The sequence below is a fragment of the Vollenhovia emeryi genome, unplaced genomic scaffold (genome assembly GCF_000949405.1).
Source record: "Vollenhovia emeryi isolate VEMERY1.0 unplaced genomic scaffold, V.emery_V1.0 DF939139.1, whole genome shotgun sequence".
Lineage (NCBI taxonomy): Eukaryota > Metazoa > Arthropoda > Insecta > Hymenoptera > Formicidae > Vollenhovia > Vollenhovia emeryi.
This window is the reverse complement of record NW_011967227.1, coordinates 1261149-1280921: the sequence shown is the minus strand read 5'-3', so window position 1 is coordinate 1280921 and position 19773 is coordinate 1261149. Positions and strand designations below refer to the sequence as shown.

General features: G+C 36.8%; 1 protein-coding gene and 1 long non-coding RNA gene across 2 annotated transcripts in view; one reads left to right on the top strand and one right to left on the bottom strand.

Annotated features, from left to right (window-relative positions):
* The window catches only part of LOC105567261, a 122741-nt gene that overhangs the window by 48099 nt on the left and 54869 nt on the right, over positions 1-19773 (top strand). The gene's annotated exons all lie outside the window — the stretch shown is intronic.
* On the bottom strand, positions 6356-8115 carry LOC105567260. The gene is made up of 5 exons (XM_012021982.1): positions 7970-8115; positions 7639-7814; positions 7446-7563; positions 7040-7288; positions 6356-6961 (listed from the first exon to the last, which is right to left on the bottom strand). Exons 1-5 carry the CDS (start codon positions 8036-8038, stop codon positions 6506-6508), a joined length of 1068 nt encoding a protein of 355 aa, XP_011877372.1. The 5' UTR covers positions 8039-8115; the 3' UTR covers positions 6356-6505.

The window sequence follows — 19773 nt, the reverse complement described above, 5'->3', positions numbered from 1 at the left end:
GAGGCGACGAGAGTCGCGAGCTGTCTGCGAGCTTCCGCTGCCAGCGATCGTCGACGGGGCGATGCAAATTGCACCGGTAAAACCGACGATTGGGGTTGCCTTGAGATACGGTTGGAATTGAAATGCTTCACTATAAACTTTGAAAACTGAAGAAGCAGATTTTAAATTATATTGTGGTTGTAATATAATTGTACCACAATAATTATAATATAATACATTATAATTATGTACAATAATACAAAGATATAAATGAAAAGGAAAAGTATATATTAGAATTTATAAATATAAAAGTTATCGTCTTCTTGCGCGATTTTTTTTTCATTTAATTACAAATTGATCCAACTATTGATATGAAGCTCAATCGAACAAAAATTGATCGAGAAATGAATTCATTTTCATAATTTCACGTAACATAAAGTTTGCGGCATAGGCGAATTGTTTGCTCACATTTGAGACTTATTACGAATCATTTGCGATTTAACAATCCACAATAATGTCAGCCGACCGCGTGCGTTCAAGATCTTATGCGGAAGCAAGATAAGCCGCGTATGCATCGATTCCGCGGCAACGCGCGTGTGTAACTTTCGGGCTCATAATAAAGCTTAGCCGATTCGTGGGCACGCGTGAGTGCACGGATAAGATAATAACGCAGCTGAGGAAGTCTTCGCACGCACGCACCGGCGCGGCGGCTCCCTCAGAAATTTTCCTCTCGGAAGCGTATGTATATACGTTACGTACGCACACCGGAGGTGAGGACCTGTGACATGGAGATAAGTTCGATGGGCTGGCAATATTGACCTTTCGACCCTCTGCCGTGTAAACTTGCGCACGGTTATCAGCGTCTCCTCTTATCGAGAGACCCGCTCGTTCTAGAAGCGCGCGCGGAGAACTTTATTATTCCGCTGAGTTATTATAATGCCGCATCAAACTGGCATTCGCCTCATTAAATACGTAGAACGATAGAAATAGCATGATTAATGAACGCGAGGAGAAAGACAATAGCTAGGATGACATGCAAGTCAAAAAATAACTTGCCACAAATTTTGTTAGATTCACAACTCACCCTGAGGAATCAGGGATCGCTTGGATCTTTATTACATTTCGATCTTAACAAATTTTTATTATAAATCTACCTTTAACCGTCCTATCCTGAATTTTATTATTTGATATAATAAGGAATTTTAATTTGACTATTTGATCCCCTTCCTCCTCGTGTATTAGGCTTAAAGCCTGTTTTATAGAGTTCGTTCTGGTACATTGAGCATTTGATTTTACTTCATCTTCGTTAGGCTGCTAATTTTGCCGAAGAAAACCTCCTATCTGGAATATTCCTGAAGGGGTATACGTGGCAAGATACTCTCGGTGGTTGCCACTTCCCTTCAGGAGATTCCGAAAAAAACCAGCGGTGTCCGTGGATTTAAACTCGGATCTTTTCGTTAATTTCTTTACTAAGCAGCTCACATTTCTCTGCGTCACACTCGCCACTATTTGATACAATAAAGAATATTTCATTATCAGTAGCTGTATTTCAATACGTTTAGGGAAAAAGTGTAAATCTTATTTAATCTCCGGATGCAAACTAATTCGGCCCATTATAATTTATTAAATATGCCGAGTTCTTTTAGCCGACATTATGTTTAACATATTATCTATTTGGAAGTAAAGTAGATATATCGTTCGCAGTTATCGATGTTAGCTGTAGTTTACCGATAGTGTCGAATAAGTGTATCTGGTCACACTTGCTTTGATGATTTCAAAGCACTTGGCATGCCATGCGATCACTAGTGAATCAAGATGATCGACACAAGATCCAGGCACTTGATATTCATGGGCGATTCATAGAGTGACACTCAGAGTGATTGTTGGAAGAGGCTCTTCGTTATTGACGATATAATGGATAGTTAAGTACAATTACATCCATCATGTGAAAGATGCAATAGTTTGATGCAAACTCATGATAAGATAATGCTTTATTAAAATTGAGCTGCAAAGGCAAGATTAAGGAGTAGTTGTAAAATTCAAAATTTTTATTTCCTATATAGTGATAGAATTGTATGGATATACCATATAATTAATTTTTGGCTTACTGAGAATGTTTACAAAGGAAATACATTTTTTTTCTGAAAGGCGTAAAATGTTCCGCAATTATTTGTTAGTAAATTAACTGAAATGAATATGATAAAAAAATGATCCATAAAATAATTAGATCTGTACAGTTTAATAACAAAAATTTTACGTTTATTGTTTGTTTTAAGTTAAAAGAAATTTTCAAACAATTTTTTGCTTCGACCTTTCAAAACTTTTAAAGTTTTAGTTATTAATATGTCGTTTGAAATAATAAGGTTGTAATATGGTTTCGCGTGTGGTTTTTAACTTTTTGCTACTTTTGTCTAGACAAACGCATAAATATTTAATGCAAGAATATTTTTTGGCTTTTTCAATTAGTTTGGTGAATATTCAAGATGATAGTAAAAGCAACATGCCGAAGCGCGTACTTATTACGAATGCAGTTGATTTCGTTGATACATTATTGAACCTGGGAATTCGGTATTTACTAAATGGATTCTCTTGCCAAATATACGCGCTATCTGGATTCTATAGTCGCGTTTTTCATCGCGTTGCAAGCCCCTAAACCGGCGCGGAGGGCTGTCCGTATCAGCAAATATACGAGTCGGCCGAAGCGTACGTAATTTTTTATGATACATCACGCACCGTTGGTAGATGACAGGTAAAACGAAACTCGTTAGAAATATCGAGTCGCAGACGATTGTCCAGATATAGTTTATAAAATTCGCGCGTTATACACTTTCGTTGGCACATGGCAACAGAATATATTCGGTACGTTTATTTCATAAGATTTGACATTTTGTATTCAGTTGCCACGTATTATTGTGATTAATAGCATGAAAACATCTATGCTCTGGTATGTTAAATAATTAGGTACCAATCTCACGTTAAATGTTAAGTATTGCGTTCTTTCTCATCAAGTCACATTGGTTTTCGCTATGGACAATTTTGCTCGAATATCAGATTTATCGAATTACTCGGCACTTTATCCTTGAAGATATTAAACACTGTTTGAGGCACGTATTTTTAACATGTGATTTTTAGACAAGATTATTATCGTGAAAATCCTTTTATCGCTCAATGTTAGTTGCCTCTGCAAGTTAAATTAGCTTGTTAGTTAGAAATTTTCGATTTTAGGGGCGAATCGTTCTCGTCTCCTAAATCTATACTTTAATGCAGGCTTTGTATTGTCGAGCCACAAAGAGTTAAACTGTCGAGGCGAGATACACCTACTTCGAATTTCGTGGAAGCTGCGTACGACCCATTTAATACACAAGTGGAGTACCGTGCGCCGTGTATGAGCGAAACTACGAACGTAGATGGGCACCGACGGCATTATCCTTGGCAATTAGTGAAATTGCATTTGGCGTAGCGTATGTATCGCATATCCCGTCATTGCAAGACGGCCTAAGGGATGTCTGCAGGCGTTTCTCCGTATCACATCCTCTTTCACCGTCTCTCCCTTTCGCTCTGTACGATTACTCTCCAATATAGAGCTTCTCTCTTTCTGACAATCCCCCTATTCTCCCGCCGCACTCGTCTCTCCGCTCTTCTTCTCTCTGACCATCATCATTTTCAGAGTAAATTGGCCATTGCGAGATACAGCGCAACAAACGGTTTTCTAGAAAATCCGTCTTAAACTATTAGATTTATGAGCGATCTTGTCCAAATCACTTGATGGCCTCCGGCTAGTTTAACAATTATAATTGCTCATTAAGGAAAGCTTTATGAAATAAGCTTTAATGAATCAAATATGTTCACAGTCTTATTATAGATAAAAACGTGATACACTTATATTTTTTAATAATAATATTAAATACGTACAAAAAGTTTTAATATTGAAGCAACATATGTTCCGCGCTTTCCGCAAATTATTCGTCCGATTTTAGAACGTTTGGCTTTTAACGGTATGACGATATAATGTCAGTAAAATCAATTATTATCGGTAGAGAAGTTACGGGATTAATTCGTTTAACAGCGGAAGAACCTCCACCGACAGGGGTGTGTTCACTAGAAGACTGTTAAAAGGATAAGAAAATTTTATTGTCGGAATACATTGGCCCGGCGGGCTTCAACGGAAAACTGAAGATCAATGTACCCGGAGCGTTTACAGAATGTGTTTGGGAGTAAACGACTGGGGCCAGAGCGGATAAGATAACCTTCTCGAGATTCGTGCTTGCGAAGTGAATTACCGACCGGCTCCGACCCTCTCTCGCGCGATTCGCGCAATGAAATTCTCACGAAAGATTTTCCTGGTCGACGATGTAAATTTAGGATATCGGTAGCGAGGAGTTCCGCCGGTATCTCGAGGCTAAGTGCGGAGGTACGATAATTTATCGTTTCCCCTTCTGCCTCTCTGTGCCTTTTCCCCGCCGTCCCCTGCTACCGCCACCCTGTATTATTAATCCCGCAAGATATCGAGCGAAACACGGAATCCTTGCAGAATTCTTTACGTGCAAAAGGAATAGTGTCATTAATAATCGGAATTACCTTTTATCTCGGTAAATTGCGCCGCGCACTTTCCGTCGCGCTTCCTCATCAATTCTTTCCGCCATCTTCGAAAAATTTCACAAGAAATATGCAGAAAACAGTTCAGTAGATACTACTTTTGTAACATTTTCAATTGTATATGAAACACAGCGTTGGCAACACTATAAGAAATTATGGCACCGAAGCGTTTATCTTGCAATGAGTAAGAAGACGTTACAACATGAAATTAAATCTTTGCTTTAATATGTTGCGTTTTCTCAGATAAATGTTAAATCTATTGAAAACGCGGAAACATTTAAGTGTAAACTTAATAAATTTAACGTATTGCGACGTATCCGTTGGTTGAAATTGCATTGCTGGAATATCAATCTTCTGTCCGAGACGGCGATCGCTTCGGAAAGATCACACGAAATAGAATGGTGCGCTTCATCTATTTTCCAGATTATCTTCTACGGCGATACGGTAAATCTCGTCGGTCTCATTGCGGTAGATTCAGTCTTACGAATAAATTTAACAAACGCCTAGCGATGACAGTATAGAGAAAAGGAATAGGGCCGCACATACAAAAGGGAAAGGCGGTAGAAGTAGAGCGAGAGTCACGAGCAAGAGAGACGTTCGCGCGTTGCTCACTTCAGGAATACCTTAGCGGCTCAATCCCAGCCTGAAGGCACGTGGTCCGTCGAAAGAATGGCTTTAAGCGACGTCGGAGTTGCTTGAAAAAGAGAGAAAGAGGCCCGCGGGAGCGATTTCGTCCTGCTCTCGAAGAATTTCAATAACCACTTTTATTTCTATTACGCTCGCTGAAAATTTCTCGTTACTGCGGGTCTCTAACTGTCATTGTGGCGGAAAGAATTAAGGTGAAACAAAACAAGACTGCCGAAATGACAGTCACAAGTTCTCCTGATTTTTTGGGGGAGTCTGAGACTGATAATTTGTTTACGTTGTTTAATAGGTTGCAATAAGAAAATATTTAAAAAATATGTTTTATTTTTATTTCATGGGATTGTCTATTCAATACTATCACTTTAATTAAATAATGTTTATACAATTTTGGAGAGAAAATGTTTTGATACATCTTTTATGACAATATTTTGGTGAGATTGCGAAAAAGTAAGAATATCTCGAACGGTTATGTCAAGCGGTATACTTACATAATGCATTATTCAAAAGCTAGGTAAACATTTCTATATGTACGCAAAATTATTGTGCGCCTGATGATTCTTCTGACCTTAATTACATCGGTCTATCATAAATATTTCGCTGATATTCTTTCCCTTACATTACTACAACGTTTCTAAGGACACTATTTATAACCGTGACATGATTTTTATCAAAAGATATCTTTATTTGTTGATATTAAATATTTTATAACATTTTAATAATTCTTTGCACATTGTACTTCACATCGGTACCATATTGTCATAGCATCAAGTTTTGCACGAGTAATTATTCTTTTCTTTATAATCAGCTGAGTACACGCTGTGGATTTTTAATCGAAATGTAATTATTAAATTGGTGCAAATTTTTCGGAGTATTTTATCTAATTATAAGTATTTTATTTAATAAATCTTTTTAATATTATTTTTTTGTTTATGTTAGAAAAGTACAATATGCAAATAATGATTAAAATGTTATAAAATATATGTGTTTTAAAATATTAAATATCAACAAATAGAGATAAATAAAATATAAAGAATTAGCTTTTCTAATATAAGCCAATAAATATTTTATATTCTATAAATTATCCATGTATTCTATAAAATATCTATAATATTCTACTCTATTTGTCTTTATTTTATTTTTATTTTCCTTTCCGTTATTTTTGATTAATTACATTTGACGATAAACTCTAAAATTGAATTATTATAATTTACTTGACATAAAAGTTTACGATAAAAAAATAACCAAAAGTTATCAAAATATTTTTATGTTATTCTATAAAAAGTAATTATTTTATTTTGTTCTTTTGACTAATTTGTTTCGATATAATGCTGTTAATATGAGCATATTTCGGATTTTTCGTTAACTTAGGTTGAAATTCAGCGGATGAACTTGGTGATGTTTTGGTACGTGGTGACAAAGTGTTCATATTTAATGTCGAACGACTCACTTTAGATTTGACAGATATCTCAGCAGATGCATTAGTTCTGATTCCGTCAGTACTTTTACGTCTCGCGGAAATATTTTCTTTTACGCTCAATTTAGAAGATGTTGATGTTCTTGGTAAAAAGGAACTTGACTTGCGACTGTTAGGCGACACCTTTGGTTTGTTTGTAATTGGAGTGTGACGGAGACTAGAATGACCATTAGATAAAGATTGATAATTTCCTGCATTTATCTTCATCTTTTGCGACCAGTTTGTGGAACTTGTAACTGCTTTTGGCAATTTCTTTGAAAATAATTGCTGTAAAATAAATGACGGTGCGCATAAATAATATTTCATTATACATACATATTATCTTAACAATTACTTTTAAATTACCTTTAACAGTGCTTCTATGTTATCCAGCTTTGCTGTGATATTTGTAGTAGTCTTCATGGTAGACTCTCGTATTGTGTTCAATGATGCTCCCAGAAGCTCGCTTATCTCTGATAAATCGCATGTTTCAGTATTTATAGAATCTTCGAAAACGTTGTCCTGGTCTTCAGTAATTTTTTGGCTTTCCTCGTGAACAAAAGTGTCAGATCTACTAATGTTAATACAGATGGCAGGATTCGATTGTGAAATAAACTATAGATAAATGATAAATTGGAATTAATAACACGTTAGACAGTCAAATAATAATCAGATCACTCAATTTTCTAGCTATACATATACAATTGAAAAAGTCAAATTACTCATCAATAAGTAACGGTGGATAACGGTTTAGAAAACTAAAGAAATTTACCTTCTTTCGGTCTTGCAATGTACCGGAAAAATTCTCTTGTTCGTTTTCAGTAACTTTTGGTGAGGTATCAGTAAGAGAAGCACCATCATCCGTACAAACAGATAAAACATCTTCAGATCTGTAAATATAAAACATATTGGCATGAAAAATATATACATAATCGTTAGACCATATGCAAAAGTTTCATAACAACCTCCACGTATTCTCACTCTCTTGTTTGATATCAACGAGCGAAGTTTCTGGAATGCCAACAGCATTTGCGGTGTTATTATTCTTGTCCACGTCTTTTATCGAAAGTACTTGAAGCACATGACGTATGGTGAAGATTATTTCTTCGTCGTTTAAAGGCATATCATTCGATGGGTCATTCTGAAATGCACACGTAATAGTCACAGATTATGTGAAAAGTTTCGCTCTATCTCTGAACATGTACAAATAGAATAACGGTCACGAATGGTGATACTTGCATCAACTACGTTTTACTTTTATTTATAACAATGATCTTTAGTCGAGCGAAAACTTACATTCGGTAAAGATCTCGAGTAACGAAGAACTAAACGCGTAAACTCTTCTGCAAATTTTAGCACTGTCATTTTCGGCTTTCCACGACACAACAGCTCCGGATGATGAACTCGACCAAACTAATTTCGAACGACTGCTCGGTCGAGCGACTTTGTAATGACCTAGTGATGTTTATTATTCACTGTAGCAGCAGACAATATCGCGTTGGTAATTCTCTAGCACCTTTTAAAGCGTTTCCAACTGATGAAATTGTAGATATTTCAGAAGAGAATATATAAGTATAGGAAAACATGTACTCCTGTATATACTTATATGCATTTGCTCGTCTCTTTCTAAAATTTTTTGTGACGCGAATTGTTTTTGGATTGCGACAATGATACGAGAAAAGTAGGTACGATATAAAGCTCTAATTCTTTTTCATGACATTTACAATTTTGCAAATGATTATGGACAGATGTTCTATACATATTTCGAGATGTCTGATATATGTAATATTCATGTGTATATTACTCCGTGCTTTCAGTTCAAAAATAACGATACGATTATATTCAAATCAGCGAAAAATTCAAAGCGCGAGACACTTTAAATGTTGCTCAAGGAATTATTGGCGTCCGCAGACGTGAATGTCCAGTAATTTTTAGAAGGTACTTAATATTTCCTATTCCTCATCCGCTTCGATTCCGTGAAATAAATATCCGCTTTGAATAGTTGAAAGCCTTTGATAAACAGTGTAGTCGTTAATCGCGAAATTAAAATTAATTACTCGCACTAGATGATTATTAGAGAAAAGTTGCGTTTCGTGTCTTTCGGTACTTGACGCAGTCGCATTTCTATGAGTAATGCAGCGATATACGGAGCAGCACGCGCTTTTACCTGCTGACTCAAGTCTCGGCGCGCAAATAACACGACGCGACGCTCGGCGATCTCGCTGTAGCTGTAACGCGTTTATCTATAAAACACAAATCGAAAAGGAATTGTTTTATCTGGTTTTTTATATAAGTTAACGCAACGACTATAAAAATTAGCTAAAATAATGTTAATAATGAAGTATTAACTTGAATGATTTTAACGCTTCGGCAATAGTTATTTTAACCGGTTTTACCAGTTGCAATGGCTATTGGCATTGATATATCCTCGCAGAAAATATTTCATATTTGCATCATATGTATCAATTTTTCGTTACTGATTTTCAAACGAACCTTGAACGAAATATCAATTCTTGACAAGGGAAATATCAATTTTGCGAAAGGCGGAATATCAATTCTAAACAAGAATGCCAATCCATCGCTATCAATATAGAAAGTAACATAAAATCAATAGAATACGAAACCATTTTTACATGTATCATGATTATATACATATACGTATATCTCTGTCATTCCATCACAGAAATACCTACAACTGTACATTCAATCCCAAATACAAATATCGAATCTTTGCTGCAATAAAATTTGCTCGTGGCTTAGAACAAACAAGAAATCGTGTTAGATGATATTGATTTCAATCAGCTACATATTTATTGAATTAAAATGTATATTCTTTTATTCTTTTCGAAGATGCACTAAATATTAATATCAAAGTAATAACTAACGTACATGAGTATTTTAACTTAAATTTTGATACGATTGTCAAGAACAGAATTTATGCTGAAAGAAAACTCGATGCGATGAATGACGGAAGTAATGTCGAACTATTCGAGTCAGATCTCTTCCAGAATATAATATGACAAGAGTACCTAAAGAGAATATACAATATAAAAATATCGTGTCAGTGTTAAATAAATGTTTGTAGTTTTTAGATACCGTGATTATTGGATTTCGAGTGTCTTTGATGTTTCAAATACTAGTTTGATATTTAGGTACTTACGCACAAAATATTTAAAAAAGTGTAGTTTGTATTTTCTCAGGTGAGAAATATAATTATTATTAACTAATAATTATAATACTATAATAATAATAAAATATTGCAATTTGCTGTTCCTTAATTTGACACATAAATATGCAGTTTTAGGAGGTCAGCAGTAAAATAACACTATGTATTTGTTAAGAAAGTTGCTTCGTATTTTCTAGAATCTATTCTTATCGCGCCAGCGGCATATGCAAATTACTATTCTTATCGGATTGAATGAGAATAGATTATACGGAACGAATTAGATTATACGCGCGCGGCACGAATAAAAGTGATTTTCTCTCGGGCTTCCTTCGTCGATTCCGATACGAGCGCGAAGTTCGTCGGTGATTTGTGCCAATCAAATAGCACGCCAATTTGGCGCATTCAATCCACCGCACGCACGCGCGACTAAACTTTCTCGATGCAACTCGTGCGAACGTGCGAAGAAAGAAAATGCAGCCTGGCAGGCCGTCGCTCACGCGAGCATTGAAAGATTATCGTATGAAATTTATTTGAGGGGGCAGCGAATTCGCTGGCATGTGTCAATCTTCGAAGCTTGGCTCTTTCGCATATTACGAAATTTATTTTTTCATTAATTGCGGAATTTTGTAGGAAAAAGCGTGAAAGCGGATTAAATGGCGAACCACGTCAAAAGCGGTTATTATTTGTAATTTTCTTTTATAAGAGGTCGCGACGATGCCATGACGTACAGAAAAAAAAAGCGCATGCGATGAAACTATTGACAAATTCTTTCTCTGGTGCGAATATCCTCACGTGTGACATATCCATGCGTAATGAAAAAGTTCTCGTCAATTTGTTACTATCACCGAGCGAGATCGAAACGTGCCTCAATTTGCACCATTCACTGTACGTTTCGCCAAGCTTTTCTAACGTATCTGCGAAGAAGGACGGCGTCGATCGCGCGAATGCAACGAAAGATTATCGTGCGAAATTTATTCGATCGGGCGAGATTGCCGGGGATGAAGCTTTCCTTCGCGTGTCCCTGTATTAGTGTCTATATATACGCGGAAGTTCATACACGGCGACAAATCAATCGAGCCGTAACAACTGTCACGTCCTCGCAACGTAGAAAATGCATTATAATGCATTGCGAGACGTGCGCGCGATTTCAATCGGCAGGCGCGAATTTATGGCGGATCGGGTTCGCATTCGGTTGCTCTAAATTGATTTTCACAAGAACAACAGAGTCAAACTGGCGCTATGGTTAACTTTGCAAATCAGGTCACTTTGATGCCACGCATGCATGCCATTGTTTCAAATTTTCTAGTATCTAGAATCTCTCTACATATCTACATATTAACGTATTTTATTAATGTTCCATTTAAAGTTGTTAGAGCTGCTAAAAAGTTACATAAATGCGTTGAAAAGGAAAATTAAGCGAACAGTTAACTCACATTCAACAATAATTTCGCTTGTAACTTTAGTGGATTTCTAATAACTTTTTAAACATAACATATTAAAAAAGTTGTTTTATATCGCGAGGGTAGTTTTTATTAATTATACGTAATTTTACAAATAAATTCATTATACGTAATTTCATTAATAAATTAAGGTCTTTATGGTTGTTTGTAGATATGCGTTTAAAGTTTAATATGTGCTTCGTGATTCTTACCTTTTAAAGCTCGTTTAACATGACGAATTTTTAGACAAACAATAATAGATGATCAGAAATTTGAAAAATTTCTTCGTTATGGCCGGATCTTTTTCGATATTATGACTGTTGTCGCGATACGAATCGTTACATCGTCCGTTCCAGGCGTTCTTCTCAAAATGAGATTCGGTAAACTTGAACGCGCGATTCTTTTATCACGGCATTGACTGATCACGCGAAATCCAATCTATGGGAATCACGCAAAAGACTTTCTTACGAGTCTCAAGATGCAATCACGGTGATCTCTGAACCGGCAATACATCGATAAATGCACCTATGAGCTTTATCGACGAGGCTATATATGCGCATATACGTTTTCTTACTACACATCGCTATCTATATCCCCTGAATATGATGTCCCCGTACGGTATAACCGTGCTATACGAAGCATTCCCTTTGAAGTACGTGCCCCGATCTCATTTTATGAGAAAACATGTGGTAAGGGATCTAATATTATCGAGGCAATAAGTATATATTCGAGATTGCTCGCGATATATGCTCGTTCTCCCCCGGTGATCAGCGACGGGCGTCGTAATAAGTATGCAGTAATTTCAAATTTTTCGAATAACCCGACGGAATTCTCGAAAAATCACTTGTTTCCGATATGTGCGGCCGCGCACTCCCCATGGTGCAAGCCACGAACGCAATTTCCACGTTCCATCCGTTTTATTTCCGCAATAACCTCCGGGCTGTTATAATTTTTCGTCCTACCATTTTTAACGAAATTTTGTAGATTTATCTATGCTGATTGAAACATAGAGAAATTTCCTGGATTTCCACATTTTCCTCATTTTTATCTACGTATCGGTACACGCCGTGTACGCCGCTCTCAGATCAGTTCTAGTCGTTTTCATGAGTATCGTTTTTTAATCTACGGGGTTCTCTCGAGTACATACATCAGATTATTGAGGTTTATCAATCGCGGAAATTCTTGGAATTCCGGACGTCGAACGCCGTAAACACTTTGGTCGAAAATAGTCTATTCTCATTGTGCCTATCATTTACGCGGCGACAGTCGAACAGGTCGGTTAGCTACCCGCGCCGCTCCGCATATCGTATTGTTCTTTCTTGATACGCGTTCGCAACAAGTAACGTTCTCTGTAAATAATCAGCGATCGCTGATCGCTGAATCCTCGCGATGCTCTGTTAACCGGCAAGACAGTATCTTTCGCGCGATTCACACATGAAATCTGTACGTCCAAAAGTCAAAACAGCAGTTAACTTGAAATAATACTTGTTCATTGCGACTTATGATCATTTCAACTGCCAAAAACTGAAGTTGTTTAGTAAAGAATGCTCTGTAATTGTAAAGATTTAGTTTCCTCTTCATTCTCACAGCCAAGATTGATCCTTATAAGCTTTATCGCGGAATTTCATACATATTTCGAAACTCATTTCTTAGTTTTCGTAAGACTATAGGTTTTAAATTATTGAAATGATCCAATCGTTAAGTAAGCTGGCAATAAAGAGAAAGGCATACACTAATTTATTTTGATACTCTTCGGTTACTTCACTGAAATATAATTTTATTATCGTTTGTAGTAATTTCAATATTGTTTCAAGTTACATAAGAGTTACATATATGTCATATGTACGTTACATTGAAGCCGTAATGAGGCGCTCTGTGCAAATCAAGACTTGCGGTAGACTGTGCTATGTTGCTAGAATTTCCCATCTAGTTCGGATTGCTCGCCGATTAATGACAATTGTTTCCCTGAAATGAGGTAGCTAAAACTGTTAACCGACTTTTGTCATATATACCCGGTGGTAATTTCTTAATGACGGTCAGTTTTGGTCGCAATACATGGCAATTGTATAATTAGCGTAGGCAAAGTCCATCTACTCGCGTTTGTGGCGTTTAATCATTCACGTATAACACAACAGTCACGTGCAAACGATTGTTTTTACATTTAACGATTATATTTACATTTCCCCTGAAAAATATGGCCAAAATATATAATAAGGGATAAAGTAGGCTTAAAGGTCAATATAGACAGCGCGATGGATAAAAGATTTTCGAAGGGGAAAGATGTAAGCAGCGGATAGCAGAAAAGAGCCGAACACAGGAAGAAGACATATTGTTTCTTCTATACAGAGGAGGATAATGGAGCTCGCCTGTCAGATCGAGTTATGTCCTCCTCATGGATATAAAATGCCTTATATTTTTTCCTTCATCGCGCCAACAATGAGAACGCGAGTAAAAAGACCAACGTCGTAGTCATGCAGAGCGATTGCGATTACAGGAGATCAAGTATTTTTTGTTTTGTAATTTCATATTTAATTCTTTTTTCAATTTTAAAAAGAAGATTCTTTAAGCCTAATCTATACAATGTGCTCTCTGCATCTAGAAACATTCTATTTTGTATGAACAAATCGAGTCGCTTAAAAAATTTGTCGACAATGTACGATTGTACAGCGTATAACGTACAATTTATCCACTTGCGTAAATTTTTTAAACGTATTTATCGGCTACAAAATAGAATGTTTCTAGACGCGAAGAGCACATTGTAGATTAGACTTTAGAGTCTAGAGCGGCAAAGTTGCCAAGCGACAATCTACAAAATATACAGACGTATAAGTGATAAGACGTTAAAAATTAACTAAAAAGTTGAAATTTGCGCTACACAGACAGTTAAGTTTTCAGTCGATAAAGAACGCGATTTTTGGCAGTGGTGCATTAATTCCAACTATTTCGTAGCAAACGAAGCGAATGGGTTAAAATAAGAGCGAAAGGAGAGAGAAATGCACGAGACCCGCCGCGGACCAAATTGCCGGCGGCACCGCCTGCGGTCAGCGGCCCGAAGGCCGGTGCTCGTCGTGTCGTATGCGAAGATCGGGCGAAAATAAAAGGAGAACAAAGTGGTGCTCTTTATGCGTGTCCAACCGGTAAACACGTTGCGTACAACTGCATTGCGGAAGCGACAACTTCCGTATCTTACGGAAGCAAATGAATTCCATTCATTACATTGTGCCGCGCGTTTGTTCCGTTTCTTTATTAAAACGTTATTTCGCGGAAGATAAGATATGAATAAATCGTCAAACTTTGTAGCATTTATCTTTGTAATTCGGTGCTGTTTGTAGCTATCGTGTTCCCCTTTAAGAAAAGGCGTGTAAGGGATTTAATTTGTTGATGCTTTTCATGCGATGTTTATTGGTTCTCTCACTTGGCTTCACTTCATGCTGCGAGATTAGCTAATAGTCAGCGCGGAGATCATGTATATTTTGACAGTGGTAACGACAGGCATGCTATACGTCTTCTTTGCATGACGAAAATCTTAATGCGAAAAGATCACGAACAAATATAAATTAGGGCCAAATAATGCGAAGCGCGCACAATACCATGTCTGATTCTTTTAACTGTAGTATTTAATATCAACCAAATTTATATTATTATTAAAGTAATAAATTAAACAATTCGCCTATATTAAATTATGATTTGCAATTTAATAACATAAATTTGTATACGTCAACTAAACAAGGCAAAATATTTCAGTAATTAGAAATAAAGCAGCAACGATTTTCATTTTGGAAACATGCACTTTATGATTTTATATTCTAAATAACTTTGCCATAAGAAAAGAAGTCCTTTTTTGATGAATATGGAGTGGCAGACAAAAATAAATGCACATATAGAGAATAGAATGAAGATTTCTGACGTTTATAAAATGTCAGTTTCATTCGAAACATTTTCTCGATTGAACGGAATCAATCGTTATCTTAAGGCGTCTTAAGTAATACCCACTAATGAGTTCGCAAAATGGTACGCAAACGGTACGGTAACAGTCATTGAATGAAGTAATTTGGAACACTAGGTATAAAATGTTCCATGTATTACATATTTTTTGTAGGCGCGGGACAACGAACTCAACGTTCGATTTTGTTTTGCTCCCCACGCGGTATCGCGTGACGGCTGCGTGCTATTGTTTACGCCAAGTTCACCCCGCTATCATTCGCTCACCGAGCTTCGAGCCGGCAGGCTGCGTCGAAGATCGCTCCGCGCGGCATATTACTTTCGCGTTATCAATTTCCGAGACGCGTTCGCGATGAATGTGGGAATAAAATCATTATTAATTGTTACACGTTTACGAGTACACGTTCGATTAATTAGCAAGTTTCTACAAATTGTGATGAGAAACGATTTGTATGCTGAGGCAACGGCTTTTTATCAGCGTAGATGTTTCACTTATCTAAATTCTAAAATATGAATGTGAACTATAGTACTTTGCCGCGATTACATTTTCTTTACGCATCGCGTTTTGAATTATCTGTTGATTTCAGTGTAATCTGCTTTTCCTTTTCGGGAAAAGAGACATTTGTTGGTATACGCGGCTTTGGTGTTTGCGCCGTTTGCTGTAATTTGTTCTGTCGTATTTCGCAGCTCGGGCAACCAGGAAGTAATGAAAGTCACTTATTGCACATCGTTACGTTATACCTTGAAATGTGTGATCGAAAAGAATCAGTTAACTGGTACGATTAATAATGATTATTCATCGTTTCGTTGTGGCCTAATAACTTCTTTACCGCAAATGCTTGGATTCGAATACACGCGTCGTGTTTTATGTCAATTTAAAAAGTGATTTATCCAGTTGAGACTTTCGTGCATTTGGCGGTATTTCACGTCGCGTACGGGAGTGCCTCGCGAAATTTCGCGCGATCGTACTTAATCATTTTCGCGAGTGAATATTGTTTGAGTGCAACAAGGAAATTTGAGAGGAGGAGGAGCCTTAGGGGGCATCGGGCAACGGCGCGTGCAAATTTGAAGTAAGTGTTTAAACATTAGGTGTTGTATATGTAATCGTTCTGTTTCTCAACTATTTTCATTAATATTTAATCAAAATTGAACCGTTTGCATTTTAAAATACGAAAGCAAAAATTTCGATCCTAGTATCTTATCTAAAGCATCTTAAACTCTTGGTTTGCGACATTAATATATCATCAATGTTCCTAAATTGTACATAGCAAACTGACATTTTATAAACGTCAGAAGTCTTTATTCTATTCTCTATATGTGCATTAATTTTTGTCTGCGAATTTTTCATTTAAGATTAAAATATTCCTTTCTTTATAATAAATATGAATGGCTCTATATCCATTCTATTTTATGATATATTGAAGTGTAATAGCATTGGATCCGGAAATTTTTTCTGCAGTTGGGATATTATTTTTATTGCTAAATATACATCACAAATGGATATCAATCGCTATCGTGATATATTCTTACTCATATCATGGTAAAAACGAACAATTGCATTTTTTCCCTCTCTTTTCAATATTGGAGATATGATTCTAAATTTTTACTCGTTTCATATTTTTATCATCGCAAACAGTGCGGATAAAAAAGAAGGATGATTATGACGCTTAATGTCGAAATACATAATTACATTATTTCGCTATCGTTGTCGTTGATTGAGAAGGTAATTTTCTAAAGAAATACATGCTTCTTGGAAGATATTCCGCATTCGCAATTCGCTGGCGCGAGTTACCCGACAGATACTTTTCACTCTGAGCCTTCTATCGTGGGCAAACGCAAAACTTCCGACGTCGTTGTTCCCCTCTTATCGAAGCGTGCATGCCGGTATATCGAGAATGACATGCCACCCTTGTCTTATTCGGCGGACATTTCTGACGTGTTTCTCGTGAGTTTCGTATCAATGATGGAGCACGGCCGTCAATTCCGCGATAGCAGAGCGCCGTGGAGAAGTAGCAATGGCTGCCCTATCGAGTTTCCATTTTCCGGACAATGTGCCTTACAACGTATGCCGCCGTTTACTTATTTAGCCGTTATTTCACCCTCTCACTTACCGGCCACCGACACCGCCGTCCTCCGCCGCACTCGCAACCGACCGACTTTTCCTTCCCTTTGGCAGCTCGAGATGATACTCTTACTCGAACCGTGAAATATTTAACGACTTATCTCTTCGATCGCCCGTGTTCTCTCTCTGGAGTTTCTTCATTTCTAACCCACCTTGTCCAGTCTCACGTGCTACCTTTCGATCGCATTGTTTGCTGCAAATTACATTATTATTGGCCATCAACAAAATCCTTTCGATACAATGTTAGTCCTTTCATCATATATCATTTTTAGTTTCAATCACCGTGTCTAAAATTGTCTCTTGTTAATACTCCGTGACGATAAAAAAGTGACTCAACACAAAATTATTAATATAAATATGTGTGAGAAACGCTACTGTATATTATATAGATATCATAAAAATTACGTTAATTCAGAATTGTCATTAATGATATAAATTAATTGAAGTCAAAAGGAAGTGTAATATTTCTCAGTTAATTACGCGTGTATGTTTCTATTTGTGAACCTATGCTGCCGCGAGTATCCTAGCGTGACACATAGTTCAGTGGTTAACATTAATGCCTCTTCAATTAACGGCATCTATTCCAGATATGTTGTATTCATTGAGCAACGCTTTGAGTCAACCGATAGTCCCGGGTGTAACCAGAAATTCCGTGTAATATCGCCAAGGGCCACGCATGCCGCTATAACGTAACCATCCTCAAACGCCACCAATTCGATAACCCAATGAACATGTTGACGATAGAACGCATCTATTGCGCACAATTCAATCATCGCGCATAACTAATAAAGACAATACAATCCATTGCGGAAAGAAGGATGCAGATCAGGTACAATTTGCTTGCGTACATTCAGCCTGATAACGTATCTCGAGATCTTTTGTCATTGTTCTAAAATGTAATTAATATCTTACTTTCAAATTCATTATTTTAGCAGTTGACAAAATTTTCTTTAGATTTCTATATTTCTATTTCTTGCTTTGCTGCCACTAGCTATTACAATAAGACATGTATTGTATTGTCTCTTTGTATTTTATCTTTAATATTTAAGAAGCTATTTTGGATACGTACTTATGTATCTAATCCACTTTAAACATACAAAACTTTTTTAAATACTTTGAATATCTGGAAATTGATGCTAAAAAATCAACGACAATATAACATCTATAAGTTCTCTCACTTTTTCCCTTTCAATGGCAAATTCTAGTTTAACCATATAATGTAATAAATGTATTAATTATGTAACTATGGAAAATTTATTATAATCCAGCATTATTGCTTTCGAATATTATATCCAAATATATATAAAATGTATGCTATATTATTGCTGATTCGAATAAATTATTATTAATGCAAGATAAGAGGATTAATGAGACGACAAAGTAGGAGATAATTGTGGGATGACAGAAATATTATGGAATTAGAGCCATATCTATATTTGGCGTTGCAAGATAGACTTGTTTGTCATTCGTAGTATTTCGTGAAACACGGCTTTACACAATTTCTTGAGCGTGACTGTAATTCTTAGGTTACACAGCGCAAGCTCTATTAGCTTGCAACACATGCGCGTATGTCGGGTGCATTTGGGCAAAATCCGTTAGTTCAACATTCCGTGTAGTCACGTGGCGCATTTACGGCGTAACTTTCCAGATTAGATCTGGCGCGCTACATACGTCTATATCCACATGTGGATTCAAGTCGAGAGAGCGTAGATAGAGGTCGAAGTAAAGTAAAAGGTGCCGCGAAAGGGTAGCGGTGGGCGCGTAAAGCCGCTTTCGGAGGGAATATTCGTTGGTAAAGTTTGCCGGCGAAATGAAGTTGGTAAGTTTTTAAATTTCGCCGTGCCAACCCCGGAATATAGATCCTTGGGTAATCTTGCGCGAATGTCCTCGCGCCCACAATGCTCCCGGGCCCTTCGAATTCGCCGCGTCGCTCCAAACTTTTATTCGCGCACGTAATAAATCTCAAAATTTATTATACGTAATAAACATATCAAATTTATTCGCGCGAGCGCGTGGATTCTTGAGTCGCTCTTGATTCTCCAAGTGACGATAATGTATTCGTCCCTCGAACTACTTTCATACGTATAGCATTTTACATTGTTTTAAAATTGTAACGTTTTACGTCGTATTAAATATAAAATGCAAACAGCTGCACATGTGAACGTTAACTCGTAGCTATTTAACCCTTTAGCTTGCGGAAGATGTGTACGAACGCTTTGAAAGAGTAGCCTCTCATTTGCGAAAACGCTCGGTCGTCAACGAAAAAGCCATACATGCGATCATGTCCCCCGTCTAAAGGACGATTTTCAACCCGAACACCCTTTACTTAAAGAGCTATATAAATTCAATTTAGTTAAACGCGCGAGGAAAATAGAATGCACTTGATCTTATTTCATTGGATAGCTGTTGACAGTATTTTTGTTTTAAATCG

Coding starts and splice junctions, on each gene's coding strand:
- LOC105567260 (XM_012021982.1), bottom strand. CDS start 8,038: ATGACAGTGCTAAAATTTGCAGAAGAGTTTACGCGTTTAGTTCTTCGT. Junction 7,289..7,445: donor CATTGCAAGACCGAAAGAAG/GTAAATTTCTTT, acceptor ATTTATCTATAG/TTTATTTCACAATCGAATCC. Junction 6,962..7,039: donor ACATAGAAGCACTGTTAAAG/GTAATTTAAAAG, acceptor TTTATTTTACAG/CAATTATTTTCAAAGAAATT.